The sequence below is a fragment of the Pleurodeles waltl genome, chromosome 11 (assembly GCF_031143425.1).
Source record: "Pleurodeles waltl isolate 20211129_DDA chromosome 11, aPleWal1.hap1.20221129, whole genome shotgun sequence".
In the NCBI taxonomy this organism is placed as follows: Eukaryota; Metazoa; Chordata; class Amphibia; order Caudata; family Salamandridae; genus Pleurodeles; species Pleurodeles waltl.
In genome coordinates, this window is record NC_090450.1 from 945,329,837 (window position 1) to 945,347,110 (window position 17,274).

Genomic DNA, 17,274 nt, shown 5'->3' on the forward strand with positions numbered 1-17,274 from the left:
GGGCATAGGGACGGGGCACCAGGAGCTGCGGGGCATGGGGACGGGGCACCAGGAGCTGTCCCGTGTTTCCAAAGCCGGGCTCCACCCGCTGGGGTGATGCCCGGTGGGACAGAAGGCCTGTCCGCTCCAGATACAGGGTTTGGGCATTGGCTGGGCCTCGCAGCTGCCTGCTCTGAGAGCTTGAGCCCAGAGGGCCCCGCCATGGTGACCCCTTCAGAAGCAGCGCCGTGTATAGAGGGATCTTTCTGCCCTGTGCCGCGTGGCTTCTGTTCAGGCCGAACTATGCACCGTGAAAATGCAATAAAGGAGCGCCCCGGGGTGTGTGCGAGGGAGCCTGGCACGGTGCCAGGCATCGAGCGCGGGCTGGGCCCGCAGGGCGCCGCATTCCTCCCTAAGCCCGTGGCTTCCGGTTCACCTGAAGGCTGCAGGGGAGATCGGGGAGGGGGGGTTGGCATCATAAGAGGGCACGGGGCATTGGTATGGCGGCAGTTTATGAAGCCTGGCAGAGTGTGAGCCCCAGGCAGCCTTGGAAAACAGGGTGTTGGCACGTTGCGACGGGCAAGGGGATATTTGTAGGCTATCAGGGCCTGGTTTTGGCAGGGTTTGATGACACAGACACCTCGTACTTGGTCGCGATGGCACTTACCCCTCTCGCCTTTATCTAGCCCCCAACCAGCCCCGGCCCTCTTTCCTGAAGTCACTTCTTATTTCCATGATAGCCTATTGCCACGGCTGGTAGACTGCAAAGGCATTCCAGAAACGCACCCTCCTGCTCAACGTTTTTCTGTCCCTTCTCCTGGCTTTGTCTCTGTCTCCCGCCTGGATTGCCCCTGTCCCTCTTGCTCTATCTCTCGTTTTCGATTCTATTACTTTCTCTCCCCCCCCATCCGATTTACTTTTAGTAATGCTCCTTGGCCGGGGTTTGCTCACAGCCACATGCTTTTACAGATTCTGTGGTCTTTGCCAGCGCCTCATACACGAGGCTCCCTCCTATGACCCTGTCAAATGCTCAAGCTTTCTGACGCTTTTCCTGTCCATGCGCTGGGGGTTGTCCCTGTAGAATTTGAATTTTGTGTTCTTGAACTACCGAAATGCCCCTGGGAGTTCCCATTGCAGCCCCCCCTCCCCGTGCACCCCTCCTGTGCGCGGCGGTGCACGGGGGTCGGTGCACGGGCTGGTCGGGGCCTCGGTCATGCTGTTCCCACAGCTGGCCTTGTCTACGGGTACTTGTCCAGCTTGTGTAGGGTCATCTGTCGCCACAGTGAGGAAGGTGTAGACCTCTGTCTAAAGAGGAAAACCTAAAAATTCCAACATTTTGATGACAAAATCTTAAATCAAAGTACAAGAGGGGGGCAGCTAACTTTTAGGTCCTGCTAGAGAGAACTTCAGCTTTGTGGTGAGCTTCCGGCAGAACGTTTGTCACCGGGATACACACAGAGTGGGCTTTGGGTGCCTCCCATACGAGCTCTGGTCTGTTTGGTGTACACTTCCACCTCCCGGGCTCACTGTGCCACTGGATTCAAGCTAGCCTGGCTGATGAGGGGTGAAACCCCGAAACCGGTCCCAGGATGCTTGTTTCCGGTCCAGGGAGAACCTGGCCTGGCAGTTCGGGCTGGACTGTTCCCATGAGGAACAGGGTCAAGACTGATTTGCATATGGCTGGGTTCAAACTGGGGTGGCATGGTGAGCAAAATAATGGATGGATTAAACCCAGATCTGTGACTGGGGGTGAATGTTTGATTGGTTCCGCATTCCGTCCATCCAGTTACGCTATCCCACAGCGTTTGTGTTTTGCTTTTCCCACAGCTGGCCTTGTCTACGGGTACTTGTCCAGCTTGTGTAGGGTCATCTGTCGCCACAGTGAGGTAGATGTAGACCTCTGTCTAAAGAGGAAAACCTAAAAATGCCAACATTTTGATGACAAAATCTTAAATCAAAGTACAAGAGGGGGGCAGCTAACTTTTAGGTCCTGCTAGAGAGAACCTCAGCTTTGTGGTGAGCTTCCGGCAGAACGTTTGTCACCGGGATACACACGGAGTGGGCTTTGGGTGCCTCCCATACGAGCTCTGGTCTGTTTGGTGTACACTTCCACCTCCCAGAGGGTACTTTTCAGATGTAAAATAGTCCCTCGAGCATTCCTGAAAGTACACTTAATCATTACCCATCCAGTTATTGGTAACTTTACCACTACCACCAGCTTCATTCCCAGCAACACTACCACCATTACCAGTACCATTGTCCCCATCACCATTATCTCCAGTACCATTGTCACCATTACCTGTATCATTATCGTTATTACCACCATTACCAGTGCCATTGTTACCATTATCTCCAACACCATTGTCACCATTATCAGTATCATTATCGTTATTACCACCATTACAGTACCATTGTCACCATTATCTCCAACACCATTATCACCAACACCAGTATCATTATTACCACCATTACCAGTACCGTTGTCACACCACTATTACACCATTTCCCCCAGCACCAATTTTATTTTCACTGTTACCACCACCGTTATCCCCAGCACCACTACCACTATTACCAGTGCTATTTTCACCATCACCTTTACCACCACCATTATCCCCAGCACCATTACCACCATTACTATTGTCACCATGACTATTAACACCACCATTATCCCAACACCATTGTCACCACCACTATTAGCACCTTCATCATCCCTAGCACCACTACCACCATTACCACTATTTACTAACACCATTACCAATATCCTTATTACCAGTGCCACCACCACTGTCATCAGCATTATTAACCACCTCTAGCATTACCACCATTGCCATTACCAGTACCACAACTACTGTTACCACCGCCTTCATCATAATCAGTACCATAATTTCTACCATTGTGCTACCAATAATAAACAAGCATTGGCTTAAGAAATGTGTGTTTCTTAATATTAAAGAGTTACTGTGCTACTCTTCTATGGGGGTCAGAATATACCCCCCGGGAAACTTAAAACTGCTAAGAAAGGCCCTGCAACAAGGTAGCACCTCCTACTTGTACGAGATGCAGTTTGTCTAAGGGAACCCTATCACATATAATCTGGGGATGCCCATGGATACTTACCATTTTGGCAGGAGGTACACGGCCCTGTGGCATCAGTTCTGGACATTCCTGCCCATTGGATCCGAAAGTGGCCCTCCTAAGGATATGGAGGGATGGTCTGACTCTAGAAGTCCGAGGACAGTGGCAGGTGTGGGATATTTGATTGTACAACACTGAAGAGAGCATCATCTGCCCTTCCCTGAACTGGTTTGTGGTGTGAACTACGGCTCAGCAGCTGAGGTGGTAAGATCTAGAGCAAATGGGCCTCCAGTCTCCTGGGCATGTGCAGCACGGATTGATTACTACATCCCATTATGCTTGGGTTCCTCTATTCATCTTCCTGCTGCGGTTACTTTTCTTGATCGACACATGGGCACGTCTGTTCAGTTTTTCTGCCTTTGTGCGTTCCTGCGCAAGTTGTTCTGTCTTCTTATAAAACTAATACACAGTTATAAAAAACATAAAGACTGCAAGATAAAAACGCTATACATGTTTTACGGTGTCTATGACTTAAGGAACTCTTTTGCATGCTTAAAACTCATCACTAGTGGACATTTTGCACCTTCTGTTCCACAAAGAAATCCTTTGTGCACGCAAACTCTTGCAAGTGCAGAGCGGTACTGGGGAGATTTCCCCATTTGTTCAATATAAATAAGTGCCATTTTTAGGTTGCGCGCATGCGTGGTCTTCGAGAGATGCTTTATTCACTTTGTGGGCTTTCAAAACTCCCATCGCTTTTGATTGGTTCCTTCATCTGCCTTTTGAAATTTGTTTGTTTTCTTTAGTGAATTATCTACATTTGTCCCTCCTTTTGCTGTTTCGGTCATGCCCTGGAGACTGGGCCTGTTACATGTGTCATTTCCAGATCGGCCATATACGTTAGTTTCAACGCACTACTTTTTTGTTTAACCTCAGCTTGTGGTTTAGGATTCTTGTGTTTATTGGCTTTCCAAGCGCTGAAGCTTTTCTGAACGTGCTCAGCCGACAGTAGTAAATCATACCTATAGTAAGACTAACAGCACGATTTGCATCACGTACAAAATGCTTTTTGTCTTTTGCCTCAGCTTGTGGTTTAGGCTTCTTGTGTTTATTGGCTTTTTCTGAACATGGTCAGCCACTGCTCTTATGGATGAAAACTCTTTTGTGTTTTTTTTTGTTTTTTTTGTGGCTTGCCACTGCTCGTTTTCATTCCTCGACAACAACTCTCTTCATGCTTATCTTGTTCAGTATTTTTTTTTTTTTTTGTGGTTTACTTCTACTTGTTTTCGTTTCCCAACAACAACCCACTTCACACTTATCTTGTTTAGTATTTACAGCTTTTTTTGTGGCTTCTGCGGCTTGTTTTGGTTCCAACTCGCTTTGCGCTTATCTTGTGGAATGTGTTATACATTTCCCATGGATCCTTGCTGCAACATACTAATGATGTTTAATACCCATCGTGTAAGCATCACTAACTGTTTTCTTGGCCTGTAATCCCTATTTGTGTAAATGCAGCAGAAGCTCGCTTTGACTGTGATTTCAGACGTTCCTCATATATCTGTGGCGCATCCTATATGCGGACCACATTGCCCATGAATCCTTAATAGAACATGACATGCTCCACTTGCGCGCCACAATCTTTGTACGAACCACAGCCCCATGATTCCATGGAGTGGATAGGACACGTAATTGGCATCTGTGACTTCCTTTATCAGCAGCCCTCACTGCACGGCCAGTGTCCTATGATCTGGTGTTGGAAGCAGCACATTTTGCACTGATTCCAACCCTGTCTTGTAGGTAGAACCTGTTTAAGAGTGAATCTAACCAGGGATGGGTGTATGCTTCACCCTAGTTACGTACTGTATTTCGTTGTTATCAGTGTTTTGACTTGTGAACTGACTTTGTGGTGACACCATCAGTTCACCCAAAATACACTACCATCTTAGTTGTGCAATACTTTGGACAGTATCTTATGGTGCACAGTTCAAATTAACTCAGACAAGTCCTTTCATAATCCTCTACAAACTATAAATTGCATTTTAGAATTGCCACCAAATGTAATTACTTCTCGTTGGAATCACATTTTTTTGGACACGTTGCTCTCTTCTAGGGAATTTTACATCTGGGTCAGGGTTCATTTCCTTAATTAACACACATACTGTACCCTTTGTGTAGGGACTGCATAATAACTGTGTCAGCAATGCCTAGCAAATGGTTAGTCTTCCTTTGGCTGACGCTCAGGAGGTTGAAGAAAAAAAAAAAAGCTGCCCTGTTCCCAAGGGTAAATTTAAATTTCTGGTGGCACTGCACCCAGCAGGAAAATATGCTGCATGGCTAAACACTTATAAGGTCCAAAAGGCGGGACTTATTGGCTTTGCTAATGCTTGTTAAGTTTTGGTGCCACATCAAGGAAAGTGATTAAAATGCAGTTCCCTGTCAAGTACTGAAGAACTAGGTAGCTAATCCCTTCAAAGAATCTCTAGGATGCCATCTCACATCCTTCTGGGGCTGTCTGCTGCCTGCAGAGACCTAATGCAGGGAACAAAAAGAGGTAGGCAGGACTTCCTGGGAACATAATACATGCCCGAAGGAAGTACGCACTACATCGAGTACTGGGGAGTGCCTGGGACAGCAGAATAAATAAAATGCTACAGATCATTGGGAGTGCGATTTAATCTTGCAGAATACTTCACTGGCAAAAACCACAAAGCATAAACACTCACCAAATATAGTCTAAGTAACCGACCGAACCACATATCCCAAAGGATAGACTTGACATCAGTGTCATTTAGGAGAATTAGGCATTTAGGAACACTTTATCCTTTACTGTCTTATCTACTCAAACGCTTACAACCTGAGTTTCTTTGAAGAAACAATCTTCCTAATAAAACTGATGAAGGAAACAGCTTCATCTTCGGAGACCTGCCAGAAACCAGCTAAGTATATAATGACCGATAAAAAGTTGCAGCAAGTCCATGAACGCTTTGCACTCCAAAACTATCTCAATAGTTGCAGAAATCCCACAGACTACCTGACTGCACAAATAGCCAACTCAAAATCAGCCATAAAGAGGCTTTACTCCGGAAGAGGAACAAACATAAGAGAAAGGAAGGAGATCGAACACGAAGCAAGCAAATGAGTGACAAACCCACTGTAAGTGCACAGTTGGTCTTTTGAAAACTGTTCGCTTATGTTGTCTAGTAAACAGAACTTAAAGCATCTCTTCTCTGCCGCATTTCACCCTTTGTACACGATCAGTTTTCCCCACCTAGGACGTGTTGTGATTTGACAGAGCTAAGTGCCCAAGACTCTATTTTCAGTACAGAATGTCAACACTGGAAGTATTTTCAAGAAATCAACGGTTGGCACTGCCCTCTTTTGGTTAGGGTCTTTCATCATCTCCTTTTCTTGCTTTCGCAACCTCTCCATACTTCTGTTTTACGGTCTCTCGTTGGTAGAGCCAACCTCTTGTTAGACGTCTCATGGTTAACCAAACGGGTGTGGAGTGGTTTTCAAAAATATCCTCATTTCCAGATGCTAGGCGTCCTGTGGCTTAAACAGAGGCCTCTGTGTGCCAGGCTTAAGACTGCTGACACAGCCTAACCACGGCTGCCAACTCTCTGTTTACTCCAAGAAGCAAGCTGGCCCAGTCCCAACGGTGCTGTCTGTTCCTAGGAAGCACTCTGGGCCAATCCAAGCTGTGCAGTCTGGTCCTGGGCAGCACGCAGGGCCAATCACAGTTGCACTGTCTGCTCCCAGCAGCACGGGGCCAATCTAACCTGTGCTACCTGTTGCTGAGCAGCATGCAGGACCAATTCCAGCTGTCTGTCTGTTGCTAGGCAGCACTCGGCGCCAATCCCATCTGTGCTGTCTGTTCCTGAGCAGCATGCGAGAGCACTGCCATTTGTGCTCGCTCTTCCTGTGCAGCGTGCAGGGCCAAACACAGCAGTTCTGTCTGCTCCCAGCAGCACGGGGACAACCCAAGCTGTGCTACCTGTTCCTGAGCAGCATACAGAACCAATCCCAGCTGTTCCGTCTGTTTCTAGGCAGCACTCTGCGCTAATCCCAGCTGTGCTGTCTATTCCTGAGCAGGACGCAGGAACACTGCCATTTGTGCTGTCTGTTCCTGAGCACCATGCAGGGCCAAACACAGCAGTTCTGTCTGCTCCCAGCAGCACGGGGCCAACCCAAGCAGTGCTACCTGTTCCTGAGCAGCATACAGAACCAATCCCAGCTGTTCGGTCTGTTTCTAGGCAGCACTGGGCGCCAATCCCAGCTGTGCTGTCTATTCCTGAGGAGGACGCAGGAACACTGCCATTTGTGCTGTCTGTTCCTGAGCAGCATGCAGGGCCAAACACATCTGCACTGTCTGCTCCCAGCAGCACGGGGCCAATCCAAGTTGTGCTACCTGTTCCTGAGCAGCATGCAGGACCAATTCCAGCTGTCTGTCTGTTTCTAGGCAGCACTCTGCGCCAATCCCAGCTGTGCTGTCTATTCCTGAGCAGGACGCAGGAACACTGCCATTTGTGCTGTCTGTTCCTGAGCAGCATGCAGGGCCAAACACATCTGCACTGTCTGCTCCCAGCAGCACGGGGCCAATCCAAGTTGTGCTACCTGTTCCTGTGCAGCATGCAGGACCAATTCCAGCTGTCTGTCTGTTTCTAGGCAGCGCTCTGCGCCAATCCCAGCTGTGCTGTCTATTCCTGAGCAGGACGCAGGAACACTGCCATTTGTGCTGTCTGTTCCTGAGCAGCATGCAGGGCCAAACACATCTGCACTGTCTGCTCCCAGCAGCACGGGGCCAATTCAAGTTGTGCTACCAGTTCCTGAGCAGCATCACAGCTGTTGATGTCTGTTCCTCAGTAGCATGCAGGAACAGTCCCAGCAGTTCTATCTATTCCTGCATAGCAATCGGCGCCAATCCCAGCGGTGCTGTCTGTTCCTGAGCAGCATGCTGGGACAGTGCCAGCTGTGCTGTCTGTTCGTGGGCAGCCTACAGGGCCAATCACAGCTGCACGGTGTGTTGTGCATAGTACTCCGGCCACTCCCAGCTGTGCTGTCTGTTCTTGGACAGTATGCATGGACAATGCCAGATGTGCTGTCTGTTCCTGGGCACTACCCGGGGCCAGCCCCAGCTGGGCCGTCTACCCCCAAGGACTTCACACAAGGCATTGTGGTACTCGTAGTGTAGAAACTGTAAGGCAGCAAGCAGGACGACTGAATTGATGCAACGGAGATAGGAAATACGTTGCCGGCATCCCTGTTTTAGCACAGTTATGAAGACCTTGTGATCGAATACAAGTTTTATTGGTCAGGTGACTCTGACTTCCGCTGACTACGTGGTAAAGTTAAGTAGAACTTCCGGTAGTTGAGTTGAAGATCCAGTTGTGATCTTTGACTGACCCCGTGTTGGAGATGGTGGTACCTTTGCTCATGTGTATTTGCGAACCGCATCCTGTAGATACCAAGATATGATTTAAAGATCCACCCTAACCCTGGAACTCATGGACTCTGTAATGTTTCCTTGGGGGCAGTCAACTCTCCCAGAGAGGAAAGAAGCTGCCTGATCCTGAAGGACGAACAAAGCCCACCAATCAGGATACACATGAAGGAACGGAGTCTGGCCTGAACCCACACGCTCTGCAGTCAGCCAGCCTGGTCAATACGGGCAACATCCACTTCACTGCCATTAAAGGGTGTTGTTAGACCTGACAACAGTAGGGTGGTCACCCACCAACTTTTTTCCTGCCTCCCTCCACTTTTCTGAAACTGTTTTTGCTGGTTTTAGGACTCTGCGCACTTTACTAACTGCTAATCAGTGCATATGTTCTCTCCCTTAAAACATGGTAACATTGGTTCAGACCCAATTGGCATATTTGAGCTACTTGTAAGTTCCTAGCAAAGTGCACTACATGCACCTTCGGTTTCATTGTTCTTCGTTTTTATCTCCTTACCCTACCCACCTCCAACTAAATGAAGGCATTGTTTTAAGTGATACATATGGACATGCTCACTGTCTTACTGCTGGAGACCACTTCCTGTATGAAGTAAGCCTTGGTGTGTAGTGTTGTGTTTGGTGGAAGCATCTTGGCGTTACCCATGTTGAAGCACAGAAATACCTGACCCCTGTGGCACCAGCAGTAAAGGGCAGTACCGGTCAGGGATGCTTTACAGGAAGCAGAGCAAGGGCCTCACACTCTCGTCCTCTATTCTTCGGGGTTGTGCCTGCCGAAGTACTCCTGGTCGGCCAGACTTTCCAGCCTCGGGCATTGCCCTTGACGGGCACTGTGATCCTGGGCCTGCTAAAATGGGACCCCCGAACACTTGACAACGCCGACACCTGCAAAAGGTACTTTCATCCGGGGTTTCCTACTACCTGCACACCTAGTCTGTTTGTCGTGCACTGTTTTGCCTGTTTCTCAGTGTGTGCATGCTCTCTTCTGTGTGGCGTCACAGATCTTCACATGGGGATGGTGAGAAGCAGATGTGCTGGTGGTAGGATCAGAGGGCCATCTGGGGAATGCGAAAGGGACATGTCTGACAAGTCCTCACAAAGTCTGCACATCAGCGTGTGCTTCTGTGTAGTGCCAAGGGCTGTGAACCTCTCGGAGGGTGTTAGACAATGCACATCTGAAAGTGCCAGGGCGAGGTGCCCATCTCACTTCTCCTCATGCCCTAGTTGCGTCTTTCCAGCCCCTCTCCGCTGCCTCGAGCAGCCTCTCCCAACGCGCTTCACCCCTGCCCATCACTGCCCGCGCTCCTGCCTGCCCTGGTCACATCATGTAATCCTGTCATATCCACTCTTCCTCCTGCGGGTCTGTCCAGGACAGTTTCCCATTTCCCAGTTACTTATCGCATCTCTTTCCCTCCTGCCTGTGCCATACCACAATCCTACTCCAGTCCTCACCCCTCCCTTCCCTCCACATCACCGCCCACTACTGCCCTCTTCCTGCCCATTCCACTCACCCCTCCGTCTGTTTCTCTGACCCTGAACCTCTCCTTCCCATTGCTCTTTTTTCTGTCCCATCTTTCTACACCAGATTCTGCCCTGGACTCAGGCCCTTCGACCTTCTCTCACCCTGCACCTCTCTTCGCCCCAGGCCCTTTCTGCCATCTTCCTCGCCTCTCCTCTCACCGCCCCCTCATCTCGCTGCCTACTGTTGATTAGGCTGCCCTCCTTGCATCTGACAATTCTGTTAAGACGAGGCATCGTATTCTTCTTATTCGTCTGTTGTAGTTACACTTCCGCAGATTCGGAGAGGAAAGGGAAGTGTAACTAGTGTCTTGAATGTCTGTTTGCATGTGTGTGTAGGAGGAAGTTTCTGTGGGTCCTTGTCTCAGATCCCGTCTCTCGGTTTTAGTTGGTTTCTCATTTGATATGTAATTCAAGTCTCTGTACCCAGTTTCTGTTACTCAGTCCACACTGGGCCAGCATGTATCTGTTATTTGGGGCTTTGGGCTAACTGTTCTGTAACTCAATAGTGCATCGTGTTACCTCTGGACTGGCTCCCTGTACTTACTATGACTGTTCCCATTCCCCCGTAAACCTTTCCTTCACCAGGTCCACTTCCCTCGGCTGTTTCCCCTTTTGGGATTCAGGAGGGCAGCGGAGAGGTTTTGAGTTGTTACTGTACACCTGTGGCATTTTATAATGATCTTTTGCGTAAGTTTGGCCATTTTTGTCCTTCTACCCATGGTAGTAGAGGGCATTTGGGTCACTTCTTGGATCTATCTAATATTGGGGGAATGATGTAAAGAATCTCATTTCAACATATTCTCAATTTGCTGCTAGGAGATGTTTTCATAGGAGAGGTTTTCCGCTCTGCCTTTAATAAACTATTGGCAAAGAGAGTTGTTAAAGTCAATTATATTTCCGTGCAGGCACACTGTTTCCATTCAGAGTTCTCCTTTTTAGAGTTCATTATGTATACAGTCTTTACTTCAAGCCAAAGTCTCTTTAGTAGTCCTAGGGTGAGTCATGAGTTTCTCATAGTGCTTGCTAGTGACCATGCAAGAAGAAGTATAAAGATTTAGGCTCTTCTCCCTTCCAACACAACTCTCCCCCCTCCAGTGGCGTCTGTAGGCTTTCATAGGCAGTACTCCTAGATCCCACCCTTTCAAACTCTGCCTCACCACTGGGATTGGGTAGAGAACAGTAACTTCTTTACTTCTTTAACCTGGAAGGGTTTCCTATAGGTATGGTAGAAAGTTTATACCTCCCTTGCTCCACCCTGCCTGAAATCACATGTCCTCTAAAGGACTGCTCTTCCCTTAGTCCTCAGTGAGAAGTTAAATTTAAAACAAAAAAGTGCCACTTTGGATCCGGTTGCAGAAGTTTCCCCTTTTCCTCACTTAAGGTTCCAGTTCACTATTCAACCATTACACATTACTGTACCTGTCAGAGAAACTGGCCATGCCCGGGGTTCCAGACCAGATGCTAAAAACGTACTCCATGCTCATCGGGCCATTTATACTGGGCCTTCTGCAGGCGAGTGTTTTGTGGCCACAAACAACCCATTGGAGAGAATGTGTAGTGAATGGGGGGGGGGATCTTGAGTCCTGCAAGAGGGAGTCCAGTTGTCTGCGTGCCCAGCAGCCTTCGTATTTGCCTTATGAACCTGTAAATGTCGGCATGTCTCTCAAACTCCTACAAGGTGCTTTTGGAAAGTGAGCCGTAGAGTAAATCAGCCCAGGTTAGCGTGTTTAAAATGACTGTAGCGTAGACTGCCCATATTGAGTAGGTAACTACATGCACAGTGTCCAGAATCATGTCAGGGCAGAAAGTCCGACATATCCAGACTCATGGGCTATTAGAATACCTGTCTTTAAGGACAGAGGAGGGAGTAGAGGAAGTATGGTGGGGAAAGGCGTAGAGTGGAGTTTGCGACAGTGCATGACAGGAATGGTGCAGTGGCTAATGGCAGGGCATAAAACAAAACGGACCAGGAGATTGCATAATATAGAGCACATGGGGACAGGGTACACTAGGGAGAATGGCGGGTTTTGGCATCAGGGCATGAAACAGGCCAGAAAAACTGAGGATCAGGTAGGTAAGCAGAAAATGGAGGGGAGTACTTAATCCTCCCTATTAGTTTGTCACTGGAAATGGCTTATTGTTGGGAAATCAACACAATAGTACAACTGACCTATCAAGGACCGCTTCAAGTAGGTCCATCAAATTAAGCCGTAGGCCCATTTATTGTGACATCTATGCACATAGGCTCTCTTTTGGGCAGTTTCATCACATGCATTCATAACCCTACACACAAGAAAGCCATACCTTAGATGAACTTGATTCCATCTGTGCTAAATGTCTATTTGACCTTAATGTGTTGCAAAATACCTAGCAATAGAATATTTGGGTGGTGAAATCAGTTTTCAGGTAGGGCAAATGTGGCATTGCTCCAGGCACAGAAGAGTTGAATCGCTAGAGCTTGTAGTTGAATGTTGTTGGGTTGCTAATTTGTTAGGTAGTTTTTTTGGTGAGGTGCATTTGGAGTGCTACATCTTAAGACCGGGTACATTTGTATTTGAGTTGCTGTGGAGGTGCACTGCTGGATGCCCAGGAGTGATGGTGTTTGATTTCAATGCTAAACTACAGGAATGATGGAGTTTCATTACTAGCTTTCCTGCTGGAATGGCACTGCATTGTGGGATCTCCTGGAGTGGTGGAATTGGATTGCTAGTTATCCAGCTGGTGTGGCGGTGCATTGCTAGATCTCCTTGAGTGGTGGAGAGAGATTGCTAGCGCTCCAGCAGGTTGGCAGGCGGTTGAGTGTGATCACTAGTTCTCCAGCAGGGTAGAGGTGAATGGCTGGATTTCCAGGAGTTGTGGAGATTTATTGCTAGATGTCTACCTGGGGTGGACTTAAACTCCTGTATCTCCAGGAAGGTTGGATTTGGGTTACTGAATCTGTGGGTCACGTAGATTCAGAAGACTGCATCTGAAGGATGGGTTTAATAGTCTTCTAGATCTCTATTTAGGCAGTTTGTTAAACTTGCTGGTGCTGTACAGCCCATGTGTTGGATCTCTGTGTGGTGTAGTTAATGTGCTGAATCGCAATGTTCAGTAAGCAGGGTCTACCGGTGCTGTGTAATCAGTGCTGCTGATCTCTGGGTACTGTGTAGTCCAAGCCCCGCTTCTTCTTGTCCTCTGAAGTCAATTCTGTTGCATATCCAATTGCTTTTTAGCCAGTGTCGGGTCTCATGGTGCTGCATAGTCCGTATACTGTTCGCTGTTCAACCCTCCAAGCGTTGTGAAGTCAACATGCCACATCTTTGGATGCTTTGTAATCAGTAAACTGAATTCCGGGTGCTATGTGGTCAGTTTGATACCCAGATTGGTATGTAGCCCAAGCTCTGGATTACCAGGGATTATTGCTGGTTAATTGTATTCACACGTGGACCTGAGCCCTTTGCTTACGCTAAGCCATATTGTTTTTTTTCAGATGCTTCGTTTGGAACCCCATCCAGCTACCCCTATGATGTGGAACGTGTGGAGGATCATCGTCGCCACCAGGACATAATGCCATACATTGATGACTCGCCCTCGTCCTCACCACATCTCAGCATCAAGAGCCGTGGCAGCAGGGACAGCCGGGACACTTTGTCTTCAGGATCCCTGGAGTCTTCGAAATCTGTGAGTCCTCTGTTCACTTTGCTGCCAGTCTGAGGGTGGGCAGTGTGAGATAAAAGGTGAAGTGCCAGATTCAATGAAGGGTCGTGGCTTCATGCCTCCTTGTCATTCTAATTATGAGGTCTCAGAAGTAATAGTACTTTAGAAACAGAGCCCCTCTGGGAGTCATAGAAGGTCTCAAAAGAGCTAGCGTAAGCAAGGGTGGTCTCCTCTTTTAAAAGAGAAGGCAGTTTCCCCTTAAGGCGTTATCTGGTAACTATAAGTGGTCTCTTGTATACAGATTTAAGAGGTCTCAACTGGGTACTATGTGTGGGTGGTCTTCTCTTTCGTACATATACACTGGGACTGCATGGTCTCTTCTGTAAAGATCCAGGAGGTGCTGTCAGAGCTAGTATAAGCAAAGTGGTCTCTTCCGCATAAACTCATGAGGTCATTTCAGAGCCGATATAAGCCGAGGTAGTCTCACAATACTGACTTTACAGACATGTAGATGGCATGTTCTATACAGACTTCTGAGGTCTCGTTTGAGATAGTATAATTGAACTCCGGCTGAAGTGTTCATCTCCGTGGGTGTTAGAAGGAGCCTGTCTAAGGTAGTTGCTTCTTTCAAAGACTGGCGATGAAGTTCTGTCTGTGGGTAGTAACAGGGTAAGTTAAGGTGTTGAGCACTGTCAGTGATTGCAGGAATTGTGAGATGTGCCCAGGCCTGCAGGTGATCGTAGGTTCTAGGAACGGCTCTCAGTCCTGTAGTAGACTCTAGGTGAGGCATTTAGCTCTGTGAGTAAAATGAAGGCTGAGGGTAACGCTCTGCAGCCGAAAGATTTTAGGATTTAGGGAGAGACTGACCCAAGCATAGACGTGGTGCTAGATACACAATGTCCAGGTTCAAAATGGGTTATGAAATGGATAATAATCACAAAGGGCTGGTAGGTGACTTATGTGACTTGTCAAAGTCATGTCAATAAATGAGACTGTTTTCTGGGGAAGTAGGTCATACAAGCATCCGATGAAATGCTTGGACTCCTGTCTGGAGAATTATAAGATGTGATTTATCAAGCAGATTACAGAATTGACCCCATGGACAGAGCCCTGTGGCAGTTCCTAACCAGCTGCTTTTGTATTAAAACACGTTGATGGATTTCGTGGCAACCCCTACAACTTCAATCAAAGAAGGTTAGGTTGGTGAACAGTAGGTTCCAGAGACCAAGCATTCAAGCTGTTGATCGTAGAGAGTTCTGGATTTTTTTTTTGCATTTCTATGCACAAGTCTGGCTTTAGAGTAGGCCACAGTGAATCCTTTTGGAGACGTCCTGGATGTCATGTTGAAATCGCCAATATAAACTGAGTTGTCCTTGTCCGGCTGAGGGCGCTTGTAATTAGAGAAAATTAGTTAAAGGCATTTAGGTTTCTCCCGTACCAGTTCAGCAGCAGAACATCTTAAAGGGATCCTTGGCCCCAGCCCATCTAACTAGTAAAACAGTCACTTTTTGTAATCGGTGACTTGCAAACATGTTGATGTGTAGCTGATCCAAGATCCCAAAGGAGGAATGGTGAGTAGAGCCACTAGCTCAAGCTGGAGATTCCGAATAGTGACAAAAACCAGAATGAACATGTGCCGGTAAATGGTTCCAATGTCAGCAATTGTGCTGCGGTGATTGAGCGCCCCGAAGAAAGCTGTGATATAAATGTGTTTCATAACCAGCTTGGGCATGCCTGTCACAGGACTGTCCTTACGTGTTTGAACTCCAGTCTGATTTGGAGGGTTGAATCTCATCAGCCCCAAAAGGCACTTAGGGCCAGATGTAGCAAAGGGTTTTTCCCATTCTGTGTCAATGGGAAAATGTGTTCGTACGTATGGCCCTTAGTGTCACCTAGTTGCAATTAGAAGACACTTTTGCAGCGGAGATCCACAAAGACGGTGGGTGAAAATGACACACAGTCGACAGGCGGCCATTATTTCAGAGACTGTATCAGAGTAGTGTGGATTGGGCTGTCCTTGAGCTGGCCGTCGAGCACCTAAAACCACTGTTGCACCAATTGAAGGTGTGGGGTATTGTATGCAGCTCTGTGCGTAAGCAAGCCCATGTAGGCTTGGACCCCAGAAGCCTCCGAAATCACCCGGCAGCGGGCGGGCAAGAACCTGCGTTCTAGGAATACATCCTCCATCTACTTCAGAGATGTTACCGTCTCCCAGGGAGAGAAGTGTCCTGCCAGTCTCTGACTAAAATTGGTTTGTGAACTGAATCTTTCTTGATAGTACCAGAGAAGGGCAGGTTCACTAAGAGCACATGCTCAAAGAGAGTCCTAAGAATTGGGACCAGGTTGATAATGGCCTTAGCAGGCACTCATCCAGGTACAGGTGGTAGAGGACCTCTTATAGCCACATAAAAGCACTCCTGGAGTTGGAATATTTATAAATAAATGCAGGATTTCTTTGAGATCAAAAGACAGCGTTCAGACCTAGTGATGGTGATTCCCAGATTGGAAGAGAGAAACTCTTTGATATTGCTGGGGAAGCGCATGGAAGTATTCTTCTTCCTAGTCTTCAAAGCACGACCAGTCATCTTTTATATGCTAAAACCTGTGCCAGTTAGTTTCTTGAACCTTTTGGTTTGTGAGGAGTAAATGGTTTTGGAGGAGGATCATCCCCTTTTTGTTTAGTAGGAAGAAGAGGAAGTAATAGCGCTGTCACCTCGCGGACGGCAGCATTGACACACTGGCCAGTGAGAACTCCTGCCTCTCCTCCAGACTAGAAGTACCTGGGACACTGACTGTGGCAGACCTGGGCTGGAGGGTGGGAGGCTTTAGACGTTGCAGAGTAGCCCCCTTCCTGGACACCAAAAGCTAGCAGGAGGCATTGGTGGCCTGGGACCGGTGATGATGGTGGAGGGAAAGCACCTTCTCGCTTTGGGTGGTGTGCATCCTCTTCAGTGAAGTATCAAGGACCGTCAGAGCCACAGGAAAGCCTTTGGGACTCGAGGCACGTAGGGCTGGTTTGGTTCCCCTTCTTGAAGAATTTCCTCTCAAACCCATGAGGGCTGCGCAGAGGAAGGGGAGGTGTTGGCCGGAAGTTTGGGACGCAGTGTGACAGTTACTTTGAAAGAACGTAAAGCAGTGGCCCACAGTAAGGTGAGCAGGGGTCTGGTTTGTACTGCTTGACTTCAGCTCAGCAACTTGGCCAAGATCATGCCAGTTTTCATCTGCTACTGCACTGGTGTCTGTGAGGCTCCTTACAGTGGACATCCCTTGCTTTAAATGTCTGAGCATGTTCCACCAAGAGCCAAGGTGATCGTTTTATCAGAAGTATGCAGGTCGTTTCACCCCTTCTGCATCCTGAGGCACCGAACTAGATTGCCAGAGGTCTTTAAGAATTCGGTTTTCTTAGGTTGGTTGCTTGATGCTTTTTTCTTTCCCTATTCCATCTCTCTTGGTGTTGAAGCTACTCACAGGTGGGCACTAGGGGGGAGAATGTGCGAGCAGGGTGAAGAAGTAGGGAAAGTTTCACACTCTGGCATAGCCCTCTGCCATATGCGTCAGCGCAGTTGGGGTTATTTTTTTAAAAATGGAAGTGACAAGGGTGTGCC

At 48.0% G+C, this 17,274-nt stretch overlaps 1 protein-coding gene across 1 annotated transcript in view; it reads left to right on the forward strand.

The window, feature by feature from the left end:
• Positions 1–17,274, forward strand: part of BCR (BCR activator of RhoGEF and GTPase) — a 356,931-nt gene that overhangs the window by 80,028 nt on the left and 259,629 nt on the right. Inside the window, exon 2 of the mRNA XM_069215112.1 lies at positions 13,503–13,693. Within this exon, the coding sequence (XP_069071213.1) occupies positions 13,503–13,693 (191 nt within the window). The remainder of the gene's footprint in view (positions 1–13,502; positions 13,694–17,274) is intronic.